Genomic DNA, 27,796 nt, shown 5'->3' with positions numbered 1-27,796 from the left:
ATATACTCCTAATGGTTCAATTAGTAAAAGCACAATAAAGAAATCGCGACAAGAATTAACCAAGACTCAGATCATATTGATTTCGAGATCTCTGCCAACAAATGGTCTTAAGAAACCCAAAACCTTTTTTACTCATTTCTGGAAACTAATTAACTCATATTTGTTTTAAGAAAATCTCACACAAACAATGAAACAATGGAAAACTTTTTGTACCCATTTCTAGAAACTAATTAACTCATATTTGTATCAAGAAAATCTCAAACAAACAATGAAACAATTAGAAATCATTCGAAGGCATCCTAGACTGATAATAAAAAAACACAGAGAGATTATTTAGAAATCAGAGTAAGAAACAGACCTCAATATAGCTAGAAATTAATCATTTCACTGTTTTGAACTAAAACTGTAATGAACCGTGGAAGAAAACTCGGATCGGCACCGGAACGGTCGAAACCAAAACGAACTCAATCAAACTCCATTGGAATCCAACAACAAATACACACTAAGAAAAGTCGACGACAAAACGGCACCTCGACCGAAAAATCGAACAGAGAGCTCGAACAAGAGCTTCGATCGAAGCTTCGATGGTGAGCCTCAAACAGACCTCAAACGTTGCCGGAGAAACCCGATCTTGGCCGACGAACTCGAACTTCAAGGTTCGTTCATGGTGGTTCTCTAGCAGACGTACGGTGGTGATGGAAACATATGGCCATGGGTGAAGCTTCACGGGGTTGCTTTAGTGGAGTTGCAACTCTCTATGTGTGTATATTTGGCGTGAGAGAGATGGATGCAGGTGGTGTATGTGAGTTTCCGGTGATGGGGTGAGTCGTGAGGTCCGATGGCTATTGTTGTTGAAGTAGGTAAGTCAATGGGGTGGGGGTCGTTTTTGTTCTGGCTGCTGGGAGCTTTTCTTTTTCCTTAGGTTTTTTGTTAGACCATTGTTGAATAAGATGAAGGAACTGAAGGTTTTTTAGGGTCCAAGCTTATGAATAATGGCTGATCTCCTCACGCTAGGGTTTTTTGTTAAGCTTTTTTGAAGAAGAAAGGTCTTAGGTCTCTTTTCAAATCTGATGGAATGGCTGGCCCTTGCAAAAAATGGTTGAGGTCTCATTTTTTAGTCTAGGATTATTTTTAAGTCTAAGTCTAGAGTTTTGGGGTATTGGACTTGGGTTGTTATGGGCTAGGTCCGAAAATTAGGCCTAAAAATGGGTCGTTTGAGCCCAAATTTTATTCTTTCTTCGTGAACAAGACTAAAAATACTACATTATTTACTAATTAATCCTACTTAAGTAAAATAACTATTAAAATAAGACTGACCATTAAAACAAAACTATTTTTGGTATTTTTTCAAGATTAAAAATGACTACAAAACCTTAATGAAACTATTTTTTTTGTAATTTTTATTTTTTTGTGAGAAAATAAAGTAAAAGGGTCAAAACTAATTAAAATTGTGATATTAGGTCTAAACTAAATATTTTATGCTAAAAATGGGTGAAATCTCAGGGAGGGTCAAAAATCACATGTCTACAGCACATCTATGGTTCACGCCGGTTGACCCTCGACATTGTACACATTATTCTAGATCGGACCATACGACCTCGGTATAAATCATCCGTGATATTGTTCGGAGTCCGATTATACTTGATATTTTTTTCATGACTTGAGAATTTATAATTACTTGATGGCTCATATTTGTTGAAGTTAGTATGTGATGGTGATTTTTAATTAATATTTAGTTTAAGAACCACTTATTTATTGTTCGTTGTTTCGTTATATTTATTTATTGACTCTTAGTAAGTGTCGATGTCTGCCCCTCGTTACTACTTCTTCAAGGTTAGACTAGATACTTACTGGGTACATGTTGTTAATGTACTCACACTACACTTCTGTACTACTCATGCAGGATCTGAGGCAGGTGCATCTACTAGCCATTCAGGCGCGTACTCTCGCTACCCAGAGACTTAGTGGTGAGCTACTTTTTATGCCCGTTCTGCAACGCCTAGAGTTTCTTCTTGGTGTGTTTATTTTTCTGTCTATCTTACTCTAGACTGTAGTATAGGGGGTTTTGTATATTCTACTAGTTTGCTTATACACTTCTGATGTCGGGTTTTTGGGAGATTCTAGTAGATATTTTATGGGTTTGATTATTAAATTCACTACATCACTCTTTCATTTATTTCATGCTTTACATTACTACAATCACCTATTAATCATTGTCTTATTAAATAAAATCAATGACTTTAAAAATATTAAAATGAACAATTACATGGATAGTTCATCGTTATCTTTTCTAGCGGCAACGTTGGGCGCCATCACGACCTATATTTGGAATTGGATTGTGATACTGGTTAACTTGTGTAGCAGAGAGGTTCTACACTAGGCGCAACCTTCAAATTTTGAAATTATAAAAACTTTGGCTAGAGACTCGTGCCAATGACGTGTTACGAAACTAATATGAAAATAGTAGCAAGGACAAATAAAGCAGAGAAGAGAAAACTTTATTGTTTCTTCCGTGTGTTTTCAAGTGTATTACAAAATGACTTCTCATCCTTTATTTATAGTACTACATAGAAGTATACAAAAAGAATACCATAAACATGACATTGAGTATTTGAGATCATGTAGGAGGTGAGAGTAATAACATAATAGAGATGAGTAATGAGAGTTATACGTATAATTGAGAAGCACAATGAGAGTTACTCTTTTAGAAGTTATAGACATCCACTATTAGATACTCCATCCGTTTTAATTTAGATAATGCAGTTTGATTTGACACAAATTTTAAGAAAAAAAAAGAATACTTTTGAAACATGTGGTCCTAAAAGCTTAAGAGACAAAAACTTTGTGGGGCCATGACATTTATGTGTCTATAAAAACTTTTCATTAAGGATAAAGTGGATAAAATGAAAAATTTAAAGTTAAATTGTTTTCAAATATAGAAATATATCGTTCTTTTGGGAATATGCTAATAAGGAAAGTGTGTCATTTAAATTAAAACAGAGGGAGTAATTATTTATAACATAAGTCAAATTTAACTAAAAATATTAATAATAAAAATTATTTTTATATCGCCAACACAGACACGTTTAATTTAGTCAGAAGATTGGAATTTAAGTAGTAACTTTTAAAAGAACTCGAATGTCACCTCATTGAATCAATTTTGTGAAAAATAGACAACAAAAGCCACTACTTAAAATTTCGTGAAAAGTAGACAAGGAAATGCCACTAATTAATACGTGGGGGAGGGAAATATTGGAGGGTACTCCAAAATTAAAAAGTACCGCCAATACCACGTCATCAATCCCCGTGACCTTAATTCCAACCAATCAGAACACACCATACGCTCCTATACATTCCCAACTCCACTTCCACATTCCTCAGTATCACATTTCCCCACCATTCCCCCCTCTCGCTGCACTTTCAAATCTAGGGTTACGCTTAGGGTTTTCGTACCTTTGTAAAGAGAACAATGAGTTCAGGTGGAGGAGCAGGTAAAGGCGGCGCCGGAAGAGGAAAACCAAAGGCGTCTAAGTCGGTTTCTCGATCTTCAAAAGCCGGTCTTCAGTTCCCCGTTGGTAGGATCGCTCGTTTTCTTAAGGCTGGAAAGTATGCTGAACGTGTCGGTGCTGGTGCTCCAGTGTACCTTTCTGCTGTCCTTGAATATCTCGCTGCTGAGGTAACTTTTTCCTGTTTTTTTTTGTGATTTAATTTGTTATTTGCTTTTGATGTAATTCGGAGTTTGATTTATGGTGAAATGTTGGAGCAGTGTACTGTTTTTGATATGCATGTTTCTATTTATATGTTCAAACTCCCTGCAATTTAGGGAAAACTAATTAAGCCTAGATTTTTAATGAAATTTTAACGATTAATTGGAGTAATAAGTTTCACATTTTTTCTAATATATTTATACTGCATAAACTACTTATAAGGTTTTCGTAAGCTAAAATTAAATAACTTATTCCTAAAAAAGATCCATGGTTTTGATATGTATATATCTATGTTTATGTTCAAGCTTTCTGCATGTTAAAGATATCTCTTTTAGCTTAGTTTGTTTGTGAAATATTAATAATTAATTAATTCCAATTTTCTAATAAATTATACACTGCATACAATGTAATTTTTCCTAAATAATTTATTTTATGTCCGAGTTTTGCTCAAAAAATGATTAAAATCAATTAAACATTTATTTTCTAATCCATGCACCATAAGTGTTCCCTTTTTAATATCTTAAACGACAGAGAGACGATGGCAACATTTTTCTTGTGTTTGAACTTGTGAAATTCCTTGATTTTAGTATGCTTCTGAATCCATCAGTTACTGTTACTACCAGTTTATTTATTGCTTAATATACAAGTAAGCAAGCAAGCAAGGGATTTTGACATATAGTGGAATTTTTAAATTGTAAATAATTATAGTGGAATATAAGTGCTTATAGAATCTGACTTTGTAATGTTTGTGATGATAATAGGTGTTGGAGTTGGCAGGGAATGCAGCAAGGGACAACAAGAAGAATCGTATAGTGCCAAGGCACATTCAGTTGGCTGTGAGGAATGATGAGGAGCTGAGCAAGCTTTTGGGTCATGTTACTATTGCCAATGGAGGTGTTCTGCCCAACATTCACCAGAATCTTTTGCCTAAGAAAGCTGGCTCTGGAAAGGGTGATATTGGCTCTGCATCCCAGGAGTTTTAGGTGTAAAAATGGATTGTTTTCCTGAAGGATTAGGAGAAATGAGTGAGACTTCCTTTATGTAATATAAAAATACCCTTTGTAGTTTGTTATTGAATGGTTATAAATGAAAAAGGGCTATAACTACCCACAGTTTTGACTACAGATCTTTTTGGTTCTTGAAATTGCAATTCTATTCTTTTCTTTGTGAATGACAACTTGTCTGATTTGACTGATTGCCTTGAGATTCTCATATGAATGGGAGGCCATTATCAGGTATTATTGTGACCTCTGATTATTTAGTTTTATTATATGTGCTGATATCATGTTTATACATGACAAGTGCTACTGGCATGCGAATTGGCAGGTTATTTTAAGCTATTGTATGCGCTTTTGCTGTGTGGTCTTTGGTTGGATGTTATGATCATAATGTGATTTATTCTTGTATTTTCATGGCAAATGATGTTATATTGTGTAGTTGACATTCTTTTCAAAGTTTTACTGGTCTTTGGTTTTCACTGTAGCTGTTTTTTGAATTTCTTTATTGATTATTAGACTAAGCTTCATACCTAAAGCTGTTTACACCGCAACAGGAATCTTGTAATCTCCATTTGTTTTTATTACTGTTAGGCTAGAATTATTCATTGTTTTTCTTGTTTCCTCTTTGTTTGTTGCATCAAATGGAGTTTTTCACCTATGAATTTTGCAATGAGATTGACGATTGAATGGCTTGATTCTGAATATATTACTTTAGAAACTGATACATGTTTTGAGGTATTGTAACGGCTAGTCAAGGAAGAGAAAGTAGAAGGACTTGGAATCTTGGGTAAAATAGAAGCTGTTTCTGAGCCCTTTTTTGAGGCTCTGTATGCAATCCAACAGCTCTTCTAAGCAGGGGAAAGAAAGGGAAGGAACTGGGCGGGTGCTAGACAGGTCTTCTAACTATTTTAACTCAATCAAATCTAAAACAGGACAAGGGAAAAGGCATAAGTGGTGATTTCAATTTGATTTCTTGAGTCAATTGATACTGCAAGAAACTTTGGAAAAAAGATACTCACAAGCTGTTCAATAAAGCACTTAGACCAAACACTAAACTTCTGTAGTCAGCTGTGTTCTGTCAAAGAAGCACTCTCAGACTGATTGGAATTGACATGGATTTTTGGGGTTGTGCACTATCTGTCTGCCTAGAGTTTCAGTATTAAAACTCTTTAGGCTGTAATTAATATTGAAGCAAATAGTGGAAATGTTTGGATGATAAAAAAGCTCAAAGAGCAGTATTCAGTTGAAAAATGGATCATTTCAAATGACAGACTGGTTGGACATGTGTGAATATGGACTAGTTGTCTATCGGAACAGTTCCATACTTGAGCCTTTCATTAATAAAGAGATCTTGGTTGGAAGGACATGTATGACTGACATGTTTGAGCTTTGATTGATGAAATAATGACTGTCTGATTTTAGGACTTGGCATCTGAAGTTTCAAAAGTTGTCAGAATTCTGCTATTTTTTGAGAAAGATTGTGAATTTCCTTAGTATGCCTCATATAATATGTTTTGCAGGAAGCATTATTGAGTCTTTCAGCAAGAATAGAATATCGTTGAGAAGTAGCTACAAAATAATGTAAATTTCTTTCTGTGTGGTAACATGTTATTCGTTATATCTTCAGTACAGGGAGCTAGGTATCTGGGTAGGTGGCATACAGCTCTCCTGGTGTTTTTCGGTAGGAAGGCCGTGACAGAAAGCTTGCCTAGGGAGATTCAGCTGGTAATCTTTCCAACAATTCCTCTTATTGGAAGCTTCAAGTTCTTGTTGCTTCAAACATATTGTTCGTGAGCTTGATTCATGGATCTTTTCATATTCTTCTTCTTGGCAGCGCTGAATACTACTTGTGTTGCCTACTTGAGTTTTGCTTATTTATACAGTTACTTGAGTTTCTTTAAATTGATCACATATTCGATTCAGGGAGCTTTTTTTTTTGGGGTAATTAGAAACTTTAATAATCACCAAGAGAATATTTACATACCCATAGCTCAGACAAACTCATCCAGCTATCTAAACCATCTACTAGAAGTACCCAAACTCTATGTCTTTCTTCTAAGTAGGTAATTACAAGGCCCTAAGAAAGCATAGAGTAGCAGAAAACCATTATAACCATATAGCACTTGACCCCATAAACTAGAACATGAAGGACTGTAGTAGACTTTTGATCACACTTGCTCGAATATTGTTATGCAAGTCATCTCCCTAGCAATGATGTCCCAATCTCTGCACTTTTGTTCGAATATCCTTTGGGTTCTCTCCATCCAAATGGCATGGACTGCTTCAGCATACATCAACCTGAATATCTGAGCTACTTTTGAGTGCCCTTTGCCATTATTGATGGTCCATTTCAGGTGAGAATCCCATGTGCAGATTGAATAACTTTGTATGTGTAGCCAGTATAGTAGTCTAGTCCATAATACTTGAGCATAAGAGCTCCTTTGTTTCACAATGCCTCTTACAATACACACATAGTGGATCAACATTAATTCCCCATTTAAGCAGTCTGTCGGTAGTCGTGAGCTTACCCTGAAGGTGCAACCACATTGTGAACTTGGCCTTTGGCCGTGCATCATTGCTGAACATGCTACATTTCAAGGGTACTCTAGGGGAGGTTCCAAGTAGTTGTAGATAGATCTGTCTAATTAAGCTCTTTCCCTCTGTTAAGCTGTTTTGTACTTGATCAGTGAATATATCTCTCGCTTCCAATATTTTCCTCACCATCCAACATACTTGTGGTGGTATTTTAGGATTGTCCTGTTGTTGTCCTTCGATGTAGTATGTATGGATCCATCTTATCCATAATTTGTCTTGTTTATGAGCTACATCCTAGATAAATCATAGGGAAATTTGTTCAGCAAGAATGCACAAAAGCTACTTAAACTAGATAATGTTTGAAGGAGGATGCGAATTATGGTGCTAAAAAAGCTGAAGTTTTGCTTAAAGATATGCTTATTTGTTTGATCTTATGTTCAAACTATGTTCCAAGGTTCAGCACGTCGAATTCACAGAAGAATAAAGCTTTCTATGCCCTTGTTGCCAATTTATCTGCAAATTGTGATTCTACTCCTGCTCAACTTGCTCTGACTTGGCTCCTAATTGACATACCATTGCTTCTTCTCTATTAATTTATCTTGTTCTTCACATCATTAAACTCTTTTTCTGGTAACAACTACAAATCACATCATTAAACTTGATTGGACGATTACTCAATACATAAGGTTTGTGGAAGAAACATGCATTCAAATGTGATGGAATCCTTTCTTCATATTCATTTCGTTCCAACGATCCCTCACATCCCAGCAGCATTCAAATGTGATGGAAACCACATTCTTATAAGCATGTGTCTCAACGTATTAAATGTATGAAGGATTCTTGATAATGGAACAAAGATAGTTTCGATCTTTATTTGCAAACTTGATCAACATTTATATTTCTTATTAGTTTCTATTTTTCATATCATTTCTGCTTAACAGGAATAACCAAAGTTAAGAACCTAGATGACAACATTAGATATTTATCTGATAGGATTATGAATGCCTGAGGACTTGAAAGACATTCAGGACTCTGTTCCTGCCGAAGAGGGCTATGGGGAGAGAGCGGTAAATTTGCAACGCCATAGCGAACCACACATGAGATAGTTTATATGATAAATCATCTCATTCGTGCAGAAGTAACTGATGCTCCTACTGATTATTTTTCTCATGTTAATTTTAAGAAGTAACATCTTTTTCTTAGTTGCCCTAGGATGGGATAGAAATATGATATGGAAGTTTGATTCAACATGTGAATCAATCATTCGAATATCTGCGGTCCAGGTGAAAAATGTTAATTTGACTTTTCTATTTTGTCTAAATTTTGGTGGCCATAACCCGGTACGAGTATGCAAGCTGGCTTCTATACGACAATACCATCATAGTAAAAAAAATTAGGCAGACCTTATAAAATAAAAAAGTGGACGCACTATTCCTCAGCTAAATGTTAGGCTAGAAGCCTAGAACTAATGATCCTTACATCTAATTTGATTTGCTGATCCATGGTTAAGTCTTTTATTTCCAATTCGTAGGTCCAAATTTGTGTCACGACCTAAGTTCTCCCTTCGTGAACTGTCGTGATGGCACCACATTTCTACGACTAGGTAAGCCTAACAAATTGCGGAAGATGAAATAAAGATACAAAACTAACAGTAAGCAGGTAAATATAATAAAGGAGCTTAAAATGCCGCTCGACATATACAATAATAATACTCTCAAACTGAATATTATGCTCTCAAAACCCAGAATCTCATGAATCACAAGCTAAAAAAGTACATAGTGTTCTAACTCCAGAAGTCTAAACGAAGAACAATATAAGAAGTCTATAACTGAAGGGAGAATAGAGAGGGACTTCTAGGTCTGCGGACGCGGAAAATATACCTCGAAGTCTCTGGATCGCCTCGCCTCACGGATAGTATGGCTGAGCAGAAGAACCTGGATCTGCACACGAAAAACATGTGCAGGAAAGGGCATGAGTACACCATGGCGGTACCCAGTAAGTGCCAAGCCTAACCTCGGTCGAGTAGTGACGAGATCAGGTCAGGACCCTACTGGTTATATATATAACAAGGTAAAACAGTATGTGACATGACAGTATAGTTAAAAATACTAATAGTCAATGAAAAATGAAATCACAGAAAGAAATAACTCAGTACACAGAGATAGCAACAGGGGATCTCCCAGGATAACGTCTCGTAGTCCCAAACGTAAATGTACAGAGGATCTCCTATGTTACCGTCCTGTAGTCCTAATCTTAAATGTGCAGGGGGGTCTCCTGGAATACCGTTTCATAATCCCAAAGTAAATATCCAGTACAGGGGGATCTCCTGGGATACCGTCCTGTAGTCCCAAATATAAATGTGCAGGGGATCTCTGGAATACCGTTCCGTAGTCCCAAAGTAAACATGCAGAGGGATCTCCCGAAATACCATTCTGTAGTCCCAAAGTAAATGCACAACATTCTCAACAAGAAAATCTATAGTTCTATTCAAATTCGTATCAAAAGGCAGGTAATTCCTACTCTAAACATGCTACACAGAATACAAGTAAACTGTTAAAGCATAAGACAGTTAAGTCACATAAGCATGCTTTCCTACGCTAAACATGAGGCTTCACATACTAGCATTTGCTCAATTAAAAGAAAAACATAGATATTTACTTAATGAAAACAGGGGTTTTCAGCAATTAGCACGTGTACGCACTCGTCACCTCACATACACGACATTCATATAACAACAGTACCAAAATCCTAAGGGGAGTTCCCTACATAATGTTAGGCAAGCCACTTACCTCGAGCCAAGCTCAAAAATCAATCCGATATCATGCTCTTGCCACGAGTATCCAACTCCGAGTGGCTCAAATCTAATCAAATCAATTACATAACGTAAATATAGCTACAAGCAACGAACTTAACTAATGAATTTAAAGCTACGACGAGAAATTAGGAAAACACCCAAAGATCCTCCCCGGTACCACATCTCAAAATCGGGTAAAAGTTACCAATTTAGAACATCCATTCACTCACGAGATCACTTGTTCAAAAATTATTCAATTCCGACACCAAAAACCCGATCAAAATCCAAAAATTCGATCGGGGAACTTTTCCCCCAAATCCCCATTTTCCACTCAAATTCCTTGATTAGATTGAGAAAGTTACTAGAGATTGATGAAATATAAACGAAATATGGTTAGAAATTGTTACCCACTGATTTCCTCTTCAAAATCCTTTCAAAATCGCCTTCTCCCGAGCTAAAAAATCGAATTTGGTGTTATGAACTTCAAACCCTCGAAATTTCATTTTTCTGCCCAGCGATGCCCGCATCTGCGGCCCCCAAGACCACACCTGCGGTCCCGCTTCTGCGGCCAGGGCTCCGCATCTGTGGAATTTCATTAAATCCCCAAGCACTGCACCTGCACTCAATTCTTCGCAGATGCGGTTCCGCTTCTGCGGTTCTTGAGTCGCATCTGCGACCACTATTCTTCATGCCTCAGACCGCACCAGCGACCTCCTTCCTCGCTTTTGCGGGGCCGCACCTGCGGGCTCCCCACCACAGGTGCGAAAATACCAGAAGCAACCAACTTCAGAATTTTGCTTAAGTCCAAATTCTCACCCGTTAAGCATCCGAAACTCACCCGAGGTCTCCAGGACCTCAACCAAACATACCAACCAATCCTAAAATATCATACGAACTTAGTCGAGCCCTCAAATCACATCAAACAACGGTAAAACCACGAATCACCCTCCAATCCAAAATTAATGAACTTGAATTTCCAAAATTCTACAACCGATGCCGAAACCAACCAAACCATGTCCGATTGACCCCAAATTTTGGACACAAGTCATATTCAATATTATGGACCAATTCCAACTTCCAGAATCAGATTCTGACCTCGATATCAAAATTTCATTATCGGCCCAAAACTCCAAAAATTCAACTTTCGTCAGTTCAAGCCTAAATAAGCTACGGACTTCCAAAACACAATCTACATACGCCCCTAAGCCCGAAATAACCCAATAGTGCTAACGAAATCGACGAAATTCCATTACGGAGTCGCCGTCACACTGCTCCAACTACGGTCCAAATTCTAAGACTTAATCTCTCATTTAGGGACTAAGTATCTCAACACACTCCGAAACTCAAGATGAACCATCCCGGCAATACACAATAGCAGAAATAGACACGGGAAAAGCAGTTAATAGGGGATCGAGGCGTAAATTCTCAAAACGACTGGCTGGGTCGTTATAATTCATCGTACATGTTTGGATATATAGGATATTAATCAATTAATTATGGACGCTTCAATCTTAATTAGCCAGATTGTGAGTATATATATATATATATATATATATATATATATATATATCAACAATTTTATTGTCGGACATGCAACCAGCTATGATTTACAACCTATTGAGTGATGAGTAGTTTAGTCATTACACACCACTCCTTTGCTATTGTCAATACACGAAATTTTGGAAGTTTGTTATATTAGTTAGTGATTGTATTTTCAAAATTAGTTCAGATTAATAAGTTCTCTCCTTCCTCTCTCTAGTTTCTCTCTCTACGGTCATCCTCTTTCTCTGACTTTCTCTAAGGCATCTCAAATCAAATATGTGCCCAACAACCTAGTCTCACATGGTTCAAACCAACCAACCGGATAGAGGCACCGTCTCCCATACATGGCCTCATAAGGAGCCATCTGAATAATCGATTGGTAGCTGTTGTTGTAGGAGAACTTTACAAGTAGCAAGAACTAATCCCAAGAACCCCCGAAATCTATAACACAAGCACGAATCATATCCTCTAATATTTGAATGGTGCGCTCGGAATGTCCGTACGTCTGGGGTTGAAATGTTGTACTCAACTCAACCCGTATGCCTACTCATGCTATACGGCCCTCCAGAAATACGATATGAACGACATGCCTCGATCAGAAATAATAGGCACCTGCACATTGTGAAGGCGAACAATATCTCAGATATAGATCTCAACCAGCTGCTCTGAAGAATAGGTAGTCACAACTGGAATGAAATGTGCAAACTTGGTCAACCGGTCCACAATCACCCAAACTGCATCAAATTTCTTTGAAGTACATAGGAGCCCACCAACGAAGTCCAAGGGAACACGCTCCCATTTTCACTCGGGAATCTCAAATCTCTGAAGTAAACTGCCCGACCTCTGATGCTCATACTTTACATGCTGACAATTTAGGCATCGCACCACATACTCCACTATATCTTTCTTCACTCTTCTCCACAAATAGTGCAGTCTCAAATCCTGATACATCTTAGCGGCACTCAGATGAATAGAGTATCCGAATTGTGGGCCTCCTGAAGGCTCAACTCACGTAACCCATCTACATTGGGCACACATAACTGGCCTTGCATCCGAAACACCCCTTATCTCCAATAGATACCTCTGAGGCATCGCCGTGCTGTACTGTGTCCCTAAGGACAAGTAAATGGGGGTCGTCATAATGACGCTCTCTAATGCACTCATATAAACAAGACCGAGAAACCACGCAAGCAAAAGCCCGACTGGGCACAAAAACATTCAACCTCACTAACTGATTGGCCAAGGTCTGAACTTCCATGACTAGTGGCCTCTCTGTTGCCGTTAGATATGCCAAACTACCCAAACTCTCTGCCTTTCTACTCAAGGCATCGACCACCACATTGGCCTTACCACGATGATATAGAATAGTGATATCATAATCATTAAGCGACTCTAACCATCTACGCTTCCCAAGTTAAGATCTTTCTACTTGAATAGATGCTGGAAACTCCGGTGGTCAGTATAGACCTCACATGGAACACTATACAGGTAGTGCCTCCAAATCTTTAAGGCATAAACAATAGCTGCCAATTCCAAATCGTGGACAATGTAATTATTCTCATGAACCTTCAGTTGCCGCGACGCATATGCAATTACTATACCGTCTTGCATCAACATCGCGCCAAGGCCAACACCACGACGCATCATAATATACAGTGTAAGACCTCAAACCCATAGGCAACACCAACATTGGGGCTGTAGTCAAAGCAATCTTGAGCTTTTGAAAGCTCACCTCACACTCCTCAGACCATCTAAAAGGAGCACCCTTCTGGGTCAATCTGCTCATAGGTGCAACAATGGTTGAGAAACCCTCTACAAAATAGCGATAATATCCGGCCAAACCAAGAAAACTCTGAATATCCATAGCTGAAGATGGACTGGGCCAACTATGAACTACTTCAATCTTCTTCGGATCTACCTTGATCCCCTCACTCGACACCACAGGACCCCAAAATGCCATCAAATTAAGCCAGAATTCATACTTCAAAAATTTTGCATATAACTTCTTCTCTCTCAAGGTTTGGAGCACGATCCTAAGGTGTTGCTCATGATCCTCCCGACTGTGAGAGTACACCAAGATGTCATCAATAAATACAATGACGAATAAATAAAGATATGACCGGAATACACTATTCATCAGGTGCATAAATGCTGCTGGGGGTGTTGGTCAGCCCAAATGACATCACAAGGAACTCGTAGTGACCATACCTAGTCCTAAAGGCAGTCTTCGGAATATTCGGATCCTAAATCTTCAATTGATGATACCCTGACCTCAAATCAGTCTTTGAGAACACTTTAGCACCCTGTAGTTGGTCAAATAAGTCATCAATGCGCGGTAATGGATACCTGTTCTTCACTATAACCTTGTTCAACTGCCGATAATCGATACACATGCACATGGAACCATCATTCGTTTTCACAAATAGAACCGGAGCACCCCAAGGTGACACACTAGACCGAATAAAACCCTTATCAAGCAACTCTTACAACTGCTCCTTTAACTCCGTTAGTGCCATACGATATGGTGAATGGAAATGGGCTGAGTGTACGGCAATAAATCAATACCAAAATCGATACCTGTATCGGGCAACATGCGCAAAAGATCTACTAGAAATACATTTGGGAAGTCTCTCACTATCGGAATTGGCTCAATGGTAGGAGTATCAACAATAACTTCCCTCACAAAGGCTAGATATGCCTCATATCCCTTCTCAACCATTCGCTGTGCCTTAAGGAAGGACACAACCCTGCTAGGAATATATTCCAATGTACCTCTCCACTTTAACCGTGGCAAACCTAGCATAGCCAGTGTTACAATCTTGGCGTGACAATCCATAATAGCATGATAGGGCGACAACAATCCAAACCCAAGATAACATGACAATCCTCTATAACTAGGTCGCTGAAAGTGGGAGGATGATACTTCTTGAACCTCTCAAGTCTAAGCTGCTCCTCCTCAGCTGCCACTGCCCTAACCTCGAGCTGAACCGAAATGATAGACTGCATTGTCATAACCTCTAAGAGCTGATCAACATGGACCCACTACTCTAGGGTATGAGACGCGAGAGTCTAAGATTCTCCCCTAACATGAGATGTAGATGGAGTAAGTGGAATCAACCTCGCCTGAGCTAGAGTACCGAATATACTCAAGAACTATGATAAGGGTTTCCTAAAGTGTAGGGGTGACAACAGGTGCATCGAGTGCTTGTCCCCCAGTTGGAGATACTAGGGGCTCCTCAGTCGCTGCTCGAGCATGTGCTCTAGTTGCACCACATACCCCTCTTCAGCCTCTACCCCGACATCTCGTGGCTCTAGCAGGGGTGTGTGTGTCTGATCGTTGGATCCAGTAGTGCGCGTCCTCACCATCTGTGAGAGAATAGAAAGACAAGACTCAAAATTTGAAGTCAACAAATTCTCACGATAAGGGATCAAAGAAGAGGAATTTTCCTAACAGTTCCGTAGCCTCTCGAATATAAGTACAAATGTCTCCGTACCGATATGCAAGAATCTACTAAACCTGCTTATGACTCATAACACCTACGAATCTAGTACTCTGACACCAACTTGTCACGACCCTAATTTTCTACCGGAGGATGTCGTGATGGCACCTAGTCTCTAAGACTAGGTAAGCCTAACATGCATGGAGTAATAACAACAATAATAATAAAACTGAAAATTTAAACCATCTAAACTATCAAAATAGAACTCAACAGTACAACTGACAATAACTCCCAAAATCTGGTGGAACTGAGTTACAAACTCTACACGAATATACTGTAAAATCCTAGTACAATACTGTCTAGATAAAGAGTAAATAGAAGTAATATAAGGACAAAATATGACTCAGAGGCCTGCGAACACCGGGCGTGTATACCTTGAAGTCTCCGAACTGTATGATCCACTCACTGATGCCTAGCCTGAGCCGAGGTACCTGGATCTGCATAAAAATATATAGAAGCATAGTATGAGTACATCACAATGGTACCCTATAAGTATCAAGCCTAAATTCAGTTGAATAGTGATGAGGCTAGGTCAAGACACCTACTAGGATAAGATAAACAAAAGAAGTATCGTATAGTCTAATAATGAAAACGAGAAAATAATGACAATAAAGCAATACAACAAGGTGGGCTACAACTGAATTTAAAGAAATAAAAGTAGCAAGGAAGGAACACGTAATAAGAACATCAAGGAAACAATGCGGACAAATGCAAACGAGGTAAATGAGAAGTAACAACAAGAATCACAACCGAGGTACCGCCTCGAAATCTCATTTCACAATCAGAATCTTTCCTTATTTTCCGCGTGAGCCTTTTATTTAGTTAGTTTGAAAATATTTTTCCTGAAATAGCTACATGCACTTTAGCCCACCTTATGTCGTCGCGTGGATTCAAGTAATTCCCTTACTAGTAACACACACATAAATCCCACCTTATGCTGCCACATGACCCTTATCCTTATACCGCCGCATGCGCATCAATATCACAAACAATAACAACTAATACCATGTGTGCCCATATGCCACAACTTGTCAAAAGAATTAACAATACCAATGTTTTCGCAACAAATAGCCCATGACTCAACCACAATATGTACAAGAATCTCAATAATAACAGAGTATAAATGGATAACTCAACAAGAAAGATATCTCAATATTTTAACAACTTTGCCTCAATGTGATAACGATTTTTACATCTTTAACCCAACAACTCAACAAAAAGATATTCTATGAAATAAAAACTTTAATTAAGGTAATTCAACAATTAAGGAATTAACAAGACAATAAAGAAGGCAACAACTTCAACTAAAGCATGTAAGAGCAAAATAACAAGTAAGAGGTGGAACAAGTGTTAACAATGTCAAATAAAACATGTGAGGATAGATTTAACACATGTAAGGGTAGATTAACAATGAAAGACATAAGATGTTATGACAATTCAATTAAAGGCATGGAAAGAGTCTAAATAGCCTAAACCGGTCAAATACCACATATAGTCCGTGTATCCACTCGTCACCTTGCATACACGACTTTCACATAACAAAAATAGCACAATCAATATAAAGCCTAAGGTATAATATTCCCCCACAAATTTAGGCAAGATACTTACCTCAAACAAGCCAAATCAATCCCTAATAAACCTTTCCTGTGAATATCTGAGTCCGTACGGCTCGAATCTATACAAAATAACTTAATACTATAAATACAAACCATAGAAAACTATTCTGAATAATAAAGTTACAATCTTTAAAAAAATCAAAAAGTCAACCCTGGGCTCGCACCTCGAAAATCGACTAAACTTATAAAATTCGAACACCCATGTAATAACGAGTTCAACCATACTAAATTTATCCAATTCCGACCTCAAATCGACCTTCAAATTCTCAATTTATGATTTATGAAGTTTTCACAAAATCACCAATTTTCCAACTCAAAAGATTAATTAAACGATAAAAATAATGATAGATTCATAAACAATAAGCAAATCTAAGTAAAAAATACTTACCCCAACCCAATCCTTGAAAATCCCCTTCAAAATCTCCCAAAACCGAACTCTCTAACTCAAAAGATGAAAAATAACTCTAACCCTAGATCTTCTCTATTTCAGCCTAGGTATTCCACTTCTACGGACACTTAATTGTATCTGCGGACGAAACATCGCAGATGTGGCTCTAACTAAATAGCAGCAATTTCCGCTTCTGTGGTCCACAACGCGCACCTGCGCTCTCGCTTTTACGGGCAAAAGGCGCTTCTGTGCATTCACTTATGCATAAGCTGATCACACATACGGTCCCTCTCTGCTCACTCAAAGTCCGCTTCTGCGGACAGGTCATCGTTTCTACGGGTGCGGACCTGAACCCAGGTGTCCGCATATACGACCTTCCCCCTGGCCAGCCTCCTTCGTTTCTGCAATCTCCCAGCCGTACCTGTAGCTAAGCCCACCGCAGGTGCGATGACACCAGAAAATCTATTGTTTTTCAGCAATTTTTCCCAAGTCTAAATGGACCCAAAATCAATCTGAATTACACTTGGGGTCCCTGGGACCTTGTCCAAATATACCATCAAGTCCCATAACACATAAACCGATCCACATGGAATACCTATTGCCTAAATTCTCATATCCACCAAACAAGTGTATATCAATATCAAGCACGCATAGCGCATGACCAAAACCATGGAGAAAGGGATGTTAACATATACCACCAATGAAAGTACATGACCAAATGCATTAAGCAACTCAATATCCCAAGAGCCTTCTCGCTCAAACTTCGCCACAAGACCCAAGCAAAACCACATTATTTGTGTAAATAGTGAATAGTTTCAAAACCCATCGTAGCATAAGAGAGTGACACATGGAACATATCTAGTCATGAATAATCAACTCTAGTCGATGACATACCCCTTTAACAATGGCTGTGCTGAGTAGAAAATCTGATCCGACATCGAACAGACATTCTCATTAGGTTTTCTAATGGGCCCCAAATCAATTCCGATCATCCTGAAATATGTAAATAACTTACAAAAAGTCTACAATAACCTATCCATAACACATAACATCAACTGTCTAACTCTTAACATATCTTCATAGTCAACAACCAAGTAATAGTCTGCCTTTGATACTTCCATTCTCTAAATCTCAAGAATACATGAATTTCCCTATCCGGTCCTAACTCCACCACTCAAATGACTGACCCATAAGTCATACACAATCACTTTATGGGAGATACTCCTATAAATCTTCTGTGCAATGTAACAAAACCTGAACATCAATAGTCAACAACCATGCAATCCCCACAGTACCAGTCAAGCATCCGTCAGTCATCACACAATGCATCCACTTCCATATACAACTTACTCATGCGATACAAGATAATGATAATATCCTCTTAAACATCCAAAATTGTCCATGTTGTCTAGAACTCATGAGCTTCCCTTCAAATTTAAACCTCAATCTTATACATGCAAATCTCAATTCCACACGGAACACCACATTTATTATGTCATCATATGAAAACACGAGGATCCTATTATCAACTATGAATCACAAGTAGTATAGACACCCTATCAACCAGAAACCTTCCACTTAACTAAATCTCAAAAAATATCGCAACACGCAACAAACCCTCCACACCTGTAGAAGAAATCAACTTGGAGTTGTGGTCAAATCCATCATGAACTCTTCGGAACCCATTTTACCTAACCAAACCATCAAATTGAACCTATAATCTAAACAAATCACGCAGATTGCCAAATCCAAGAGTATTGCCACAAAACACCTATAAAGCATCGCCACACCAAAAGAACCGATCTTTCCTTTACTATGTTGATCCAAACCACTACCAAGTCAACCCATTTCTTCAAGTACCTCTTGACTTGCCTCCAATATAATACTTCTCCTTCCTAGTACACCATAGTCCTCGATCAAAACTCATCCCAAGAGGCTCTAACATAAAAACCATGGATGTATTCTCTCTTAAGCACCCAATTGCACCGCAACCGAAATACAGACCTCTTACGAATTTGAATCTGTTTATTTCCTCTCTCCAATACTGAAATGCAGAATCAATAATTTTGCACTAGTCAAGACATGATTCAACTTGTGGTTTCTCTGTTGTTGATGAAGTAGAGTCACCACCTAATATTTAAAGGTATATTAAGGTACCTATTTAATTACTAAGTTACATTTTTTATTAGTCTACTAACCAGTGAGATTATGGGTAAGGATTCTTGTTCTTCTAAGGGGAAGGTGTTAGTCACCCCTTAAAATCTACCTGAGGTAGCTCCATAGGACTTAGACTAATTTTAAGCCATCCGTTATTTATACAATATTTAATTACTATTAAAACCATGACTTACTATATATCTAAGGGAGGATATATAAAAGGAATGTGAGACTTAGGAGGAATGTGAATTTACAAAGGAGTTTAGAGGTATGTTAGAAGAGTTCTAAAATAGGTAGGTAAGTGGTCTATATTTTATAAGGCTTGTAGAAGGAGGTTAAGTTATAAAAACAATTGATTTAGGAAATGGTGTTCGTATAACTCTAAAAGATATATGTAAGAAAGTGAACCTAAATATACCTTGATTTCTAAAATCTGAAGAGAAGAGATCTTTTGAAAATCCATTTGGGCGATATTACTCCACTTTAAAAAATCCGATTTTATCTCTTGGTAGTAAAGATGACGATTCTTTTCTCATATTTTTTTTTGAAAATGGGCTGCTTCTTTCACTAAATTCTGGGCTTCAAAAAGCTTTTAAGAGAGGGCAAGTGAGCAATGAGATTATAATGATACAGGTAGATTTATAATTAGCGAATGAGGATCAGTTATAACTAATTCCTTTTAAACCCTATATTATTTAAAGCTTGCCTATTTTCATATGATATTAAAGCATAAAGATAAAATATGTGATCTAATATATGAGTGTTAAATGCATGATAACAAAATATGATAAAGCGACAATGCAGTGGATAAAAGTAATGAAGCAATAAACTAGATTAAGGAAGTAATAAATAATAACAAAGGAAATGCGGAAAAGAAGACTGGACTCTGATGATTGGGCCTCAAGAAGGTAGGCCCAACAATTGAGAGATACAACTACAACTGACTGAACTCTCCAAAAAAATACAACAAGGCTGGGATTGGGCTTGAGTTCCTTAGGAACTCAACATGCCCAAATGTGTACATACCCAAAAGAGAAAGAAAGTCACACTCCATATATTCAACATATATATATAAACAAATGACTGGAATAAGAAATTATCAATATTCAAATACTATGAGAAATTATACTAATGTGGTAGTTATACATGGCAAATAATTTACATTAAAAATCTTTCGTTGTCATTAAACACTAGACCCTTACAAAACCAAAAGAGTTAATGAATTAAAGGCTAAAGAGGAAGTTCTACTCAAGGTCGATGCTCCCTTTGAATTCCCCGATACTTCAAAGTTCCCAAGGGACTCAAGGCCCAGGGTAATGCTTGCAACGGAGAAGGCAACCTAACCTAGAGTCAAACTCCACTCCCAAACACCCTTAACTACTAACGACTTATTTTTCCTATGGGTTTAAGTACCAATGAGACTCTTTCAATGTAAACTAAATGCTATAGCATTACTTACCCCAACAATATACTTTCCCTTCTAATAGAACAACATAAGGGTACATAAACACGTTTACATTCTTTTAAAACAACAGGTGAATAATCCACATGTTAGATAAATTTGAAGGCCAGAACTTCGAATACACATAAGAGAGAAACATAAACATCATAACATACTGTTACATGAGGGAAGCAAAATCATTAAGGAAAAACATATTCAAAGGGAATGCGGGGACTATAGAGTTCCTATAGACAACAACACAAGAGATGCAAATATTCATGCCCTGGCAAACTAATTATGAACTGATTTGTTTGCTACTAGTACATGCATGGGTTGGTAACACTACTTGAAATTTTAAAAGGGTATTAGCAAGGCTCAGATAAGACAGTTATGGCTAACCACTTTCACAGAAGTCATCAAAGATATTAGAAACAGGATTAAACTCCCAACATAGCTATAGGTTCACAGATTTAAACATGGGATCCCTAAGGACTCAACAGAGTCATACTCTATTAACCTTAAATAAGTCATCATGTTCAGACAGTATCAACAAAGGACCTCATAAGGTTTAAGGACCAGGTTCAATTTCAAATTAACAATAGGCAAAGAGCTGAGTACAATTTAAGACAAGAACATGAAGTCAAATAGGGACCATACAACATTTAGTCGATTACACACAGACATTTCAGGTGAAGTAATGATTTCATATAGACATTGGAGCTTTGCATATTACAAGATCAAGTTAAACATGTCAATGCAGAGGGGGAATTACAGGTAAAGGAAGCATTGTATCAAAACAAATTTAACTCAGACATAAGTCTAGCTTAGTATCTAATTGTGAAGTAGTCATGCTTCAACTTTTAAAAATTATCACTTGAATATAACAGAATAACTAAGTCCTACTTTTATGGAAGATAACTTAATGATAGATGCATGTAAGTTTCACAAAACCAATAATAGTTTAAAGAGATTAAAGACAGGGAAGTGCTACACCAAGTAAGTTTTGAATTAAACATGTAACTGAAGATTTAATTAATCATGAGACAACTACGTTCAGTTGTACAACAATTACCAGTTGACTATAACCCAACATGATAATGACGTATTCTATGAAGAAAAGGATAAATCCATCTTAACAAAATATATACAGTAGAACTACTGGGGTTCATGAAAAGAAGACAGTTAAACTCAAACAAGATTGTTTCATACAAATGCAACCAATAGTTAGGTATAATCATGCGAATGCCATAGTAACAACTCATAAGATGCCTTTAGAGTTAGCAGATACATGTATACAAAAGGAAGACATTTAAACACTCAAATTTTTATGTCATGAACTTATGAACATTCAGATTAATCTTAATCAAGATTATTAGACAATAAACTCAACCACAAGACTAATAGAATACATGGATACAATATTTAAAGGTAAATATCACTGTAGAATCATCAATAAAAGACTGTGGAGTTTAGGTAAGTATTAATAATCATTCAAGGCACATTACAACTTAAACATGTGGACTGTTGGAACTCAGAAATGATAATAATTAAGAGTCATTTAATAACCTTATTAATCAGTAAATAAAGACTCAAAAGGCAGGACAAGTAATCATGCGGACAATATACTACTATAATAGAACATGAGCATCCCCATACTAGTTACAAACATCTTGAACAACTATTATTCTCAGAAGATAATCAACCCATTCATTGTGTTTAGATAAGATAAGCAAAATAGAGAAATGAGGAATGTACTGACCTTTTTGAGGGCAATAGACAAAACGAGGATATCTTTTAGTTGCTTAAGACTTCAGAAGCTTCAAGCTCGAAGCAACAATAGTAGTCAGAAACAAAAAAAAGGAGAATAGTAAGGAATCCTAAGTTTTTAATCTCGGAGTTGCTCTTAGACTACTGTATAGATGTTTTTCAGTGTTAGGTTGTGTGTTGGTGAGAACATTAAAGAGATCTATTTATAGTTCCATTTAAGGCTCTTAGGGTTTCAGATTCAAATTAGCAGTGGACAGTGACGCATGGTACACGATGATAGCAAATCGAATGAAAAAATTCTCATATGCAGAGGGGAATTAGTGATAGTTTTTTTACTTGAGCGGAGGCAATCGACCACTGAAAGAAGAACCATCGAATAAAGCCCCAAACCCAGAGGTCACTACGTTTGACCTTTGGGTACATGATACTCATGATGAATATAAAAAATGGCTCCTCATGTGCTTTGATTTGAAAGAACAAAGAAGGTCTCAGTCGATTTGAGATTTCATTCTTTGGGTCTGTGATGTCGATATTAGAGCTTTTGAAATTAAATGGTGAAAACAGAAAGAAAACAACAAGATTCGTCATACAGGGATAAGATGGATAGCCATGTATGCCATGGATTTAAAAGACCATAGATGATTTGAAGTTTCGTTTATGGGCTAGGGTTTTGGGCATTTTGAACCTCAATGTTGAAAAAAAGGAAGAACGAAGCAGGATTCGCGGATTTAACTAGCAATAGGAATGTTTTCTAGGTTGATTTGAGAGTTTACATTGATTTGTACAAGCTTTGGTTGATTTAAGTCTATAGGAGTCTGAGAGAATAGAGAGGGGAAGGGGAAATGAAGGCAGCTGGTCAAATAGGAAATGAGTAGGGTTTTGGGGTGATTGGGAGTTGGTCTCCAGGTTAAGCGGTGAGAGATAAAACCTGGACCGTTGATCTTTGAGATCAACAGTTCTGATAATTTTGTTAATTAGGCTTTTAGGGGAAAATTTTGGTGGCCTGTGGATGATTGGGTTTTGAACGGTTGAGATTAGGTCTCTAGAGGGGGGTATTTAGATCAAAGGACAAATTAGAGAATAAATATGAGCCGTTGATAAGATGGATCAATGATTCAAATGCGTTTGCGCTTGTTCTGTGAGTGGGGAGAAGGGGTGACATGGTGCGAGGCGTGTGGTGCAAAGGAAATGGCACGGATCGCCAACAGGGAAAGAGATGGGTGTTTGGGTTAGCTATATTTCGAACTGGGCTTGAGTTATTGGGCCAAAATAATTTAAAGAATGACCATTTTGCCTTTGATTTGAGAATTGCAATGTGGTCCTTTTGTCTTTTAACCCCTTTTGAATTTAATTTAAGTAAACTTAACAATTTTCAATAAATGTTGTAAAATTATAATTATTATAAATACTACTAATTACTTTAATGAATTATTTATAAAAATACTCTATTTTCCTAAATTGCAACACTAATTTCGAATTTTTAACATAGTAGTCTAATTAACTAGAAATTAAACAGTAATTCATCAAATTAATTAAAGAACCTATGTAATGTATATATAAGAAATATTTTAACTTAAGAATAAAAAATATATTGTAATTACATAATGTTAACATTATATGATTAATTTTAAAACTAATACTTGGTTAATTTGTAAAAATAGATATTTATTACTTGAAAATACTTATGAAAATAATTATTGTAAATTATTAAGTATAAATAAATTAATTTAAAAAAGGAGGGTCAAAATTGGCCGTCAACAAATGATGATATAGAAATACCGAAAGTCTCGACACCACCAAATGTAAGTCTCACTACACATATCTGGAAATATTTAAATACCACACATAAATCTCGAACCCGTTAGAGCCTTCTCGAGAGTCATTACTCTCCTCTAATCTCCAATTCGCAATCAATATGAGCCAAAAGATTTGGTGCTCCATTAGCACATGAATGTCCAAAAAGAAGCAAGCACGTGATTGCCTTTTCCTTGCATACTACATCCACCACGAATAACAAACCTGAATCATTCCAAGATTTTCATATATCTATAAAGTGTAGTACATCATGCATCCAACAATTTCCTTGCTCGAGTCATCCTCAAAATCAACCTCTTCAAATCATAACTGATCCACAAGTATTCCTTAGTCCAACTAGTATAACACATGACCATGCAATTTGATCATTGATAGTAGACTCCCCACTTATCTAGAAGCCATAGTACACATCATCCGATAACACGTTATTCTTCCTTTACAATTGCCATGATCTCGCAGTATAACTCAACTGGATTCTTTATAAGCTCAAGTAGCACTAGTCATAAAACACCTCAAATAATCTTCCAAGCGCATATTCATCCTCGTGACAGTCGTGCGAACTTTCTCAAATGATCCGAACTCAAATTGCAGAACATACATCCCACTTGGTAGAAAGAAAACCCTTCATAGAAACATCATAAGGATCACACAACCTCATGCCATTCCGCAGGAGATAACCCACTTGCTTAGCCTAAAACTCGCATCTCTCTATGACCTTATCATGGTCACAACCACTATGCAATCACTTAATTTTCCAGAGTTTAAACTTATCAACAAGACATAAGAATCTACTTCATTCCACAAATGAACAATGGCAAGATCCGCCTACACACTCCTAAGTCGATACTGAACAACACATCAAGACAAAAATCAAGCATCCATAGCCTTTTGCATCCAAAGAAAATTCTTCTCGTCGCATCTAAACCATCTAAGCATAGTCCTTAGTCACATAATACTCATCATATAGCTATATCATAGCTCACAATCTATCAATCCCACTCCTAGGGACACTAGCAGCCATATAAGTCCAAATACATTACTCACACAGCTGAAACTACCGAGCCCAAGTTGCAGTCTAAACCTGGTCTCAAGTCCTCCAGACTGGCCTATCTCCATAACATAGGAAACTCATCTTGCACCTCATCCATGACATCACAAGCCATCGATGCACAACTGATACACAGTGCTCAACATCACATATGCTTGAACAAAAAGAAATCAAAGATATAAGCTTCAAGATAAAATAAAATGGCACGATAAGGAAAGAAAGATGAAAAGTTTCCTAGATTCCCTGTAGCCTCTCGAAGATAAGTATGGACGTCATCATACCGATCTGCAAGACTCTATTAGATACTTGTCCATGACTCTTAAAACCTATGAACCTAGAGATCTAATACTAACTTGTCAGCACTCAAAATCCCACAAGACCGTGATAGCACCTAACCCAATACACTGGGTAAGCTAAACATAATAAGACATTACTATAATGAAAAATTATAGGTATTGTTAATATAACTACAATAGAAATCAATACAACTACCCCAAGGGCTAACAGTAAAAGTCATGAGCCACTATGTTTTGGATTTACAAAGATGGTAAAAAAAATAAGTAAAACTTATGTTCGAAAGTTACGTAAATAGAAATGAGGTCCTAATCTACCGTGAACATATGGTAGCTCGAATCCGGGACGCTGCTATGACTTCAATGTCCGCCTTCGTTATCAACAAACGCCCAGCTCCAAGAATCTGCACACAAGGTGCAGAAGTGTAGTATGAGTACACCATATTCGGTACCCAATAAGTATCAGGACTAACCTTAGTAAAGTAGTGATGAGGTTTAAGTCATGTGATACTCACTAGTCAAATAACCTGTGCAATATATCAAAGATTGGTAACAAAAAGTATAATAGAAATAATAACAATAATCTCAACAGAACAAGTGATAACACTTAAATTCAAGTAACGACTCAGCTTCAACAACAAGCCATTAAACATAAACACGAACATATGGCACTTGGTACCCACATTATCAGTCATACTCGCACGACAAAGATCTCGTGTAACAATGCAAATCCCACTCGCACGACAAAAGGCCTCATACTAATATCAATCACAATCGCACGACAAGGATCTCATTCTCGTACGACAAAGACGTCGTGATAATATTGTCACGACCCAAAAATCACTGGTCGTGATGGCACCTAACTCGATCTGCTAGGTAAGCCAACTAACAGAAAATACAATCCAAATGAGTTTATAGGAAAAATAGAGAAATTTTATCTAAACATTTACAAATTGACCCAAGAACTGGTCGTACGAACCATGAGCTTCTAAGACTTGGAATTTACAAAGCTGGTACAAATAATTACATGATCGATTTGAAGTTTACATAATAGATTAGCAAAACCTAAGCTACCAAGGACAGGTGGCAGCAATATCCGAAATGCACGAACATATTAAGAATTAGCACCCGACATCACCAGCAGCTCCGCTCCAAAAATCTGCACGCAATGTGCGGAAGTATAGTATTAGTACAATCGACCCCATGTATTGGTAAGTATCTTGTCTAACCTCGTCGAAGTAGTGAATAGTCTTTTTAGATAAAAGATACTTACTGATAAAACATGCACCACAAATCATCAATAGAACTATACCACGATATAATAGAGAAGAATACATGAAACGAATACGCAAAACAATAACCGAGTGTTAGAAAAGATCACAATTTGGCATCTTCAAATACCTCGACCAATCTTTTCCTTAGAATGAAACCAATAAATCACAATAGTCACTTCATAACTCTCATAACATAAGAAATGTACTCAGATATCAAGTCAATTACACGACAACACCCTTCGTGCTTTTATCTTATCCTCACCCAATATACACATAACCGTACCAACCGATAATAGGAATTACCAAGTAGGAAATACGCAAGTAGCAATAATGAACGACGATATACATGCAGGCAACAATAATAGAATAGGTGGAAGGCATGTGAGTAATGACAGTAATTGAAAGACAAAAAATATCAACTTCACTAAATAGCATAGTGGAGGACTAGATACAGGTATAACAGAAGAAGGAAACACATGATCTTTAAAAGCTGATAAGTAGAGTCATGAGTGACTAACATAGAAAAAGGGCTTGTACTAAAGTGTAACAGAATAGACACGACATGGGTGTGATTGTAACAGTAGGAAGTAGGCATGGTATTTGCAAGTTAAACAAGTAGAAGACATGGGCAACACAACAAAAATTGAGATAGAGATCAAGGACAGGACAATAACAACAAGTCACACAAGATCTATAAGTACGACAATAATAGCTCAAGGTAAAGGCATAAACGTATACACAGGAAACAGATATCACATCATAATGCATGTCCCTCGTCCTCACCTGCACGGAAACACCCATCGTGCCATGATCTCATGATGATAAAAGCATAACAATATAAATGAAATGGCACGACATCACCCTTCGTGCTTTAACTCTAAAATGACATGGCATGATATCACCCTTCGTGCTTTTACTCTC

The 27,796-nt window shown here is 37.2% G+C and overlaps 1 protein-coding gene across 1 annotated transcript; it reads left to right on the top strand.

Annotated features, from left to right (window-relative positions):
* The first annotated feature begins 3,375 nt into the window (after nt 1-3,375).
* LOC107807559 (putative histone H2AXb) lies at nt 3,376-4,831 on the top strand. The gene is made up of 2 exons (XM_016631968.2): nt 3,376-3,676; nt 4,469-4,831. The coding sequence occupies exons 1-2, from the start codon at nt 3,470-3,472 to the stop codon at nt 4,688-4,690; spliced, it is 429 nt and encodes a 142-aa protein (XP_016487454.1). The 5' UTR covers nt 3,376-3,469; the 3' UTR covers nt 4,691-4,831.
* Nucleotides 4,832-27,796: the final 22,965 nt, after the last annotated feature.

The sequence above is a fragment of the Nicotiana tabacum genome, chromosome 7 (genome assembly GCF_000715075.1).
Source record: "Nicotiana tabacum cultivar K326 chromosome 7, ASM71507v2, whole genome shotgun sequence".
Lineage (NCBI taxonomy): Eukaryota > Viridiplantae > Streptophyta > Magnoliopsida > Solanales > Solanaceae > Nicotiana > Nicotiana tabacum.
Note: the sequence above shows the minus strand (reverse complement) of the source record. Positions and strands in the feature narration are given on the sequence as shown.

What these genes read in the sequence shown, in the direction of transcription:
- LOC107807559 (XM_016631968.2), top strand. Translation starts at nt 3,470, where the DNA reads ATGAGTTCAGGTGGAGGAGCAGGTAAAGGCGGCGCCGGAAGAGGAAAA. An exon ending in TTGAATATCTCGCTGCTGAG is followed by an intron (nt 3,677 to 4,468) that starts GTAACTTTTTCC and finishes TGATGATAATAG; the next exon opens with GTGTTGGAGTTGGCAGGGAA.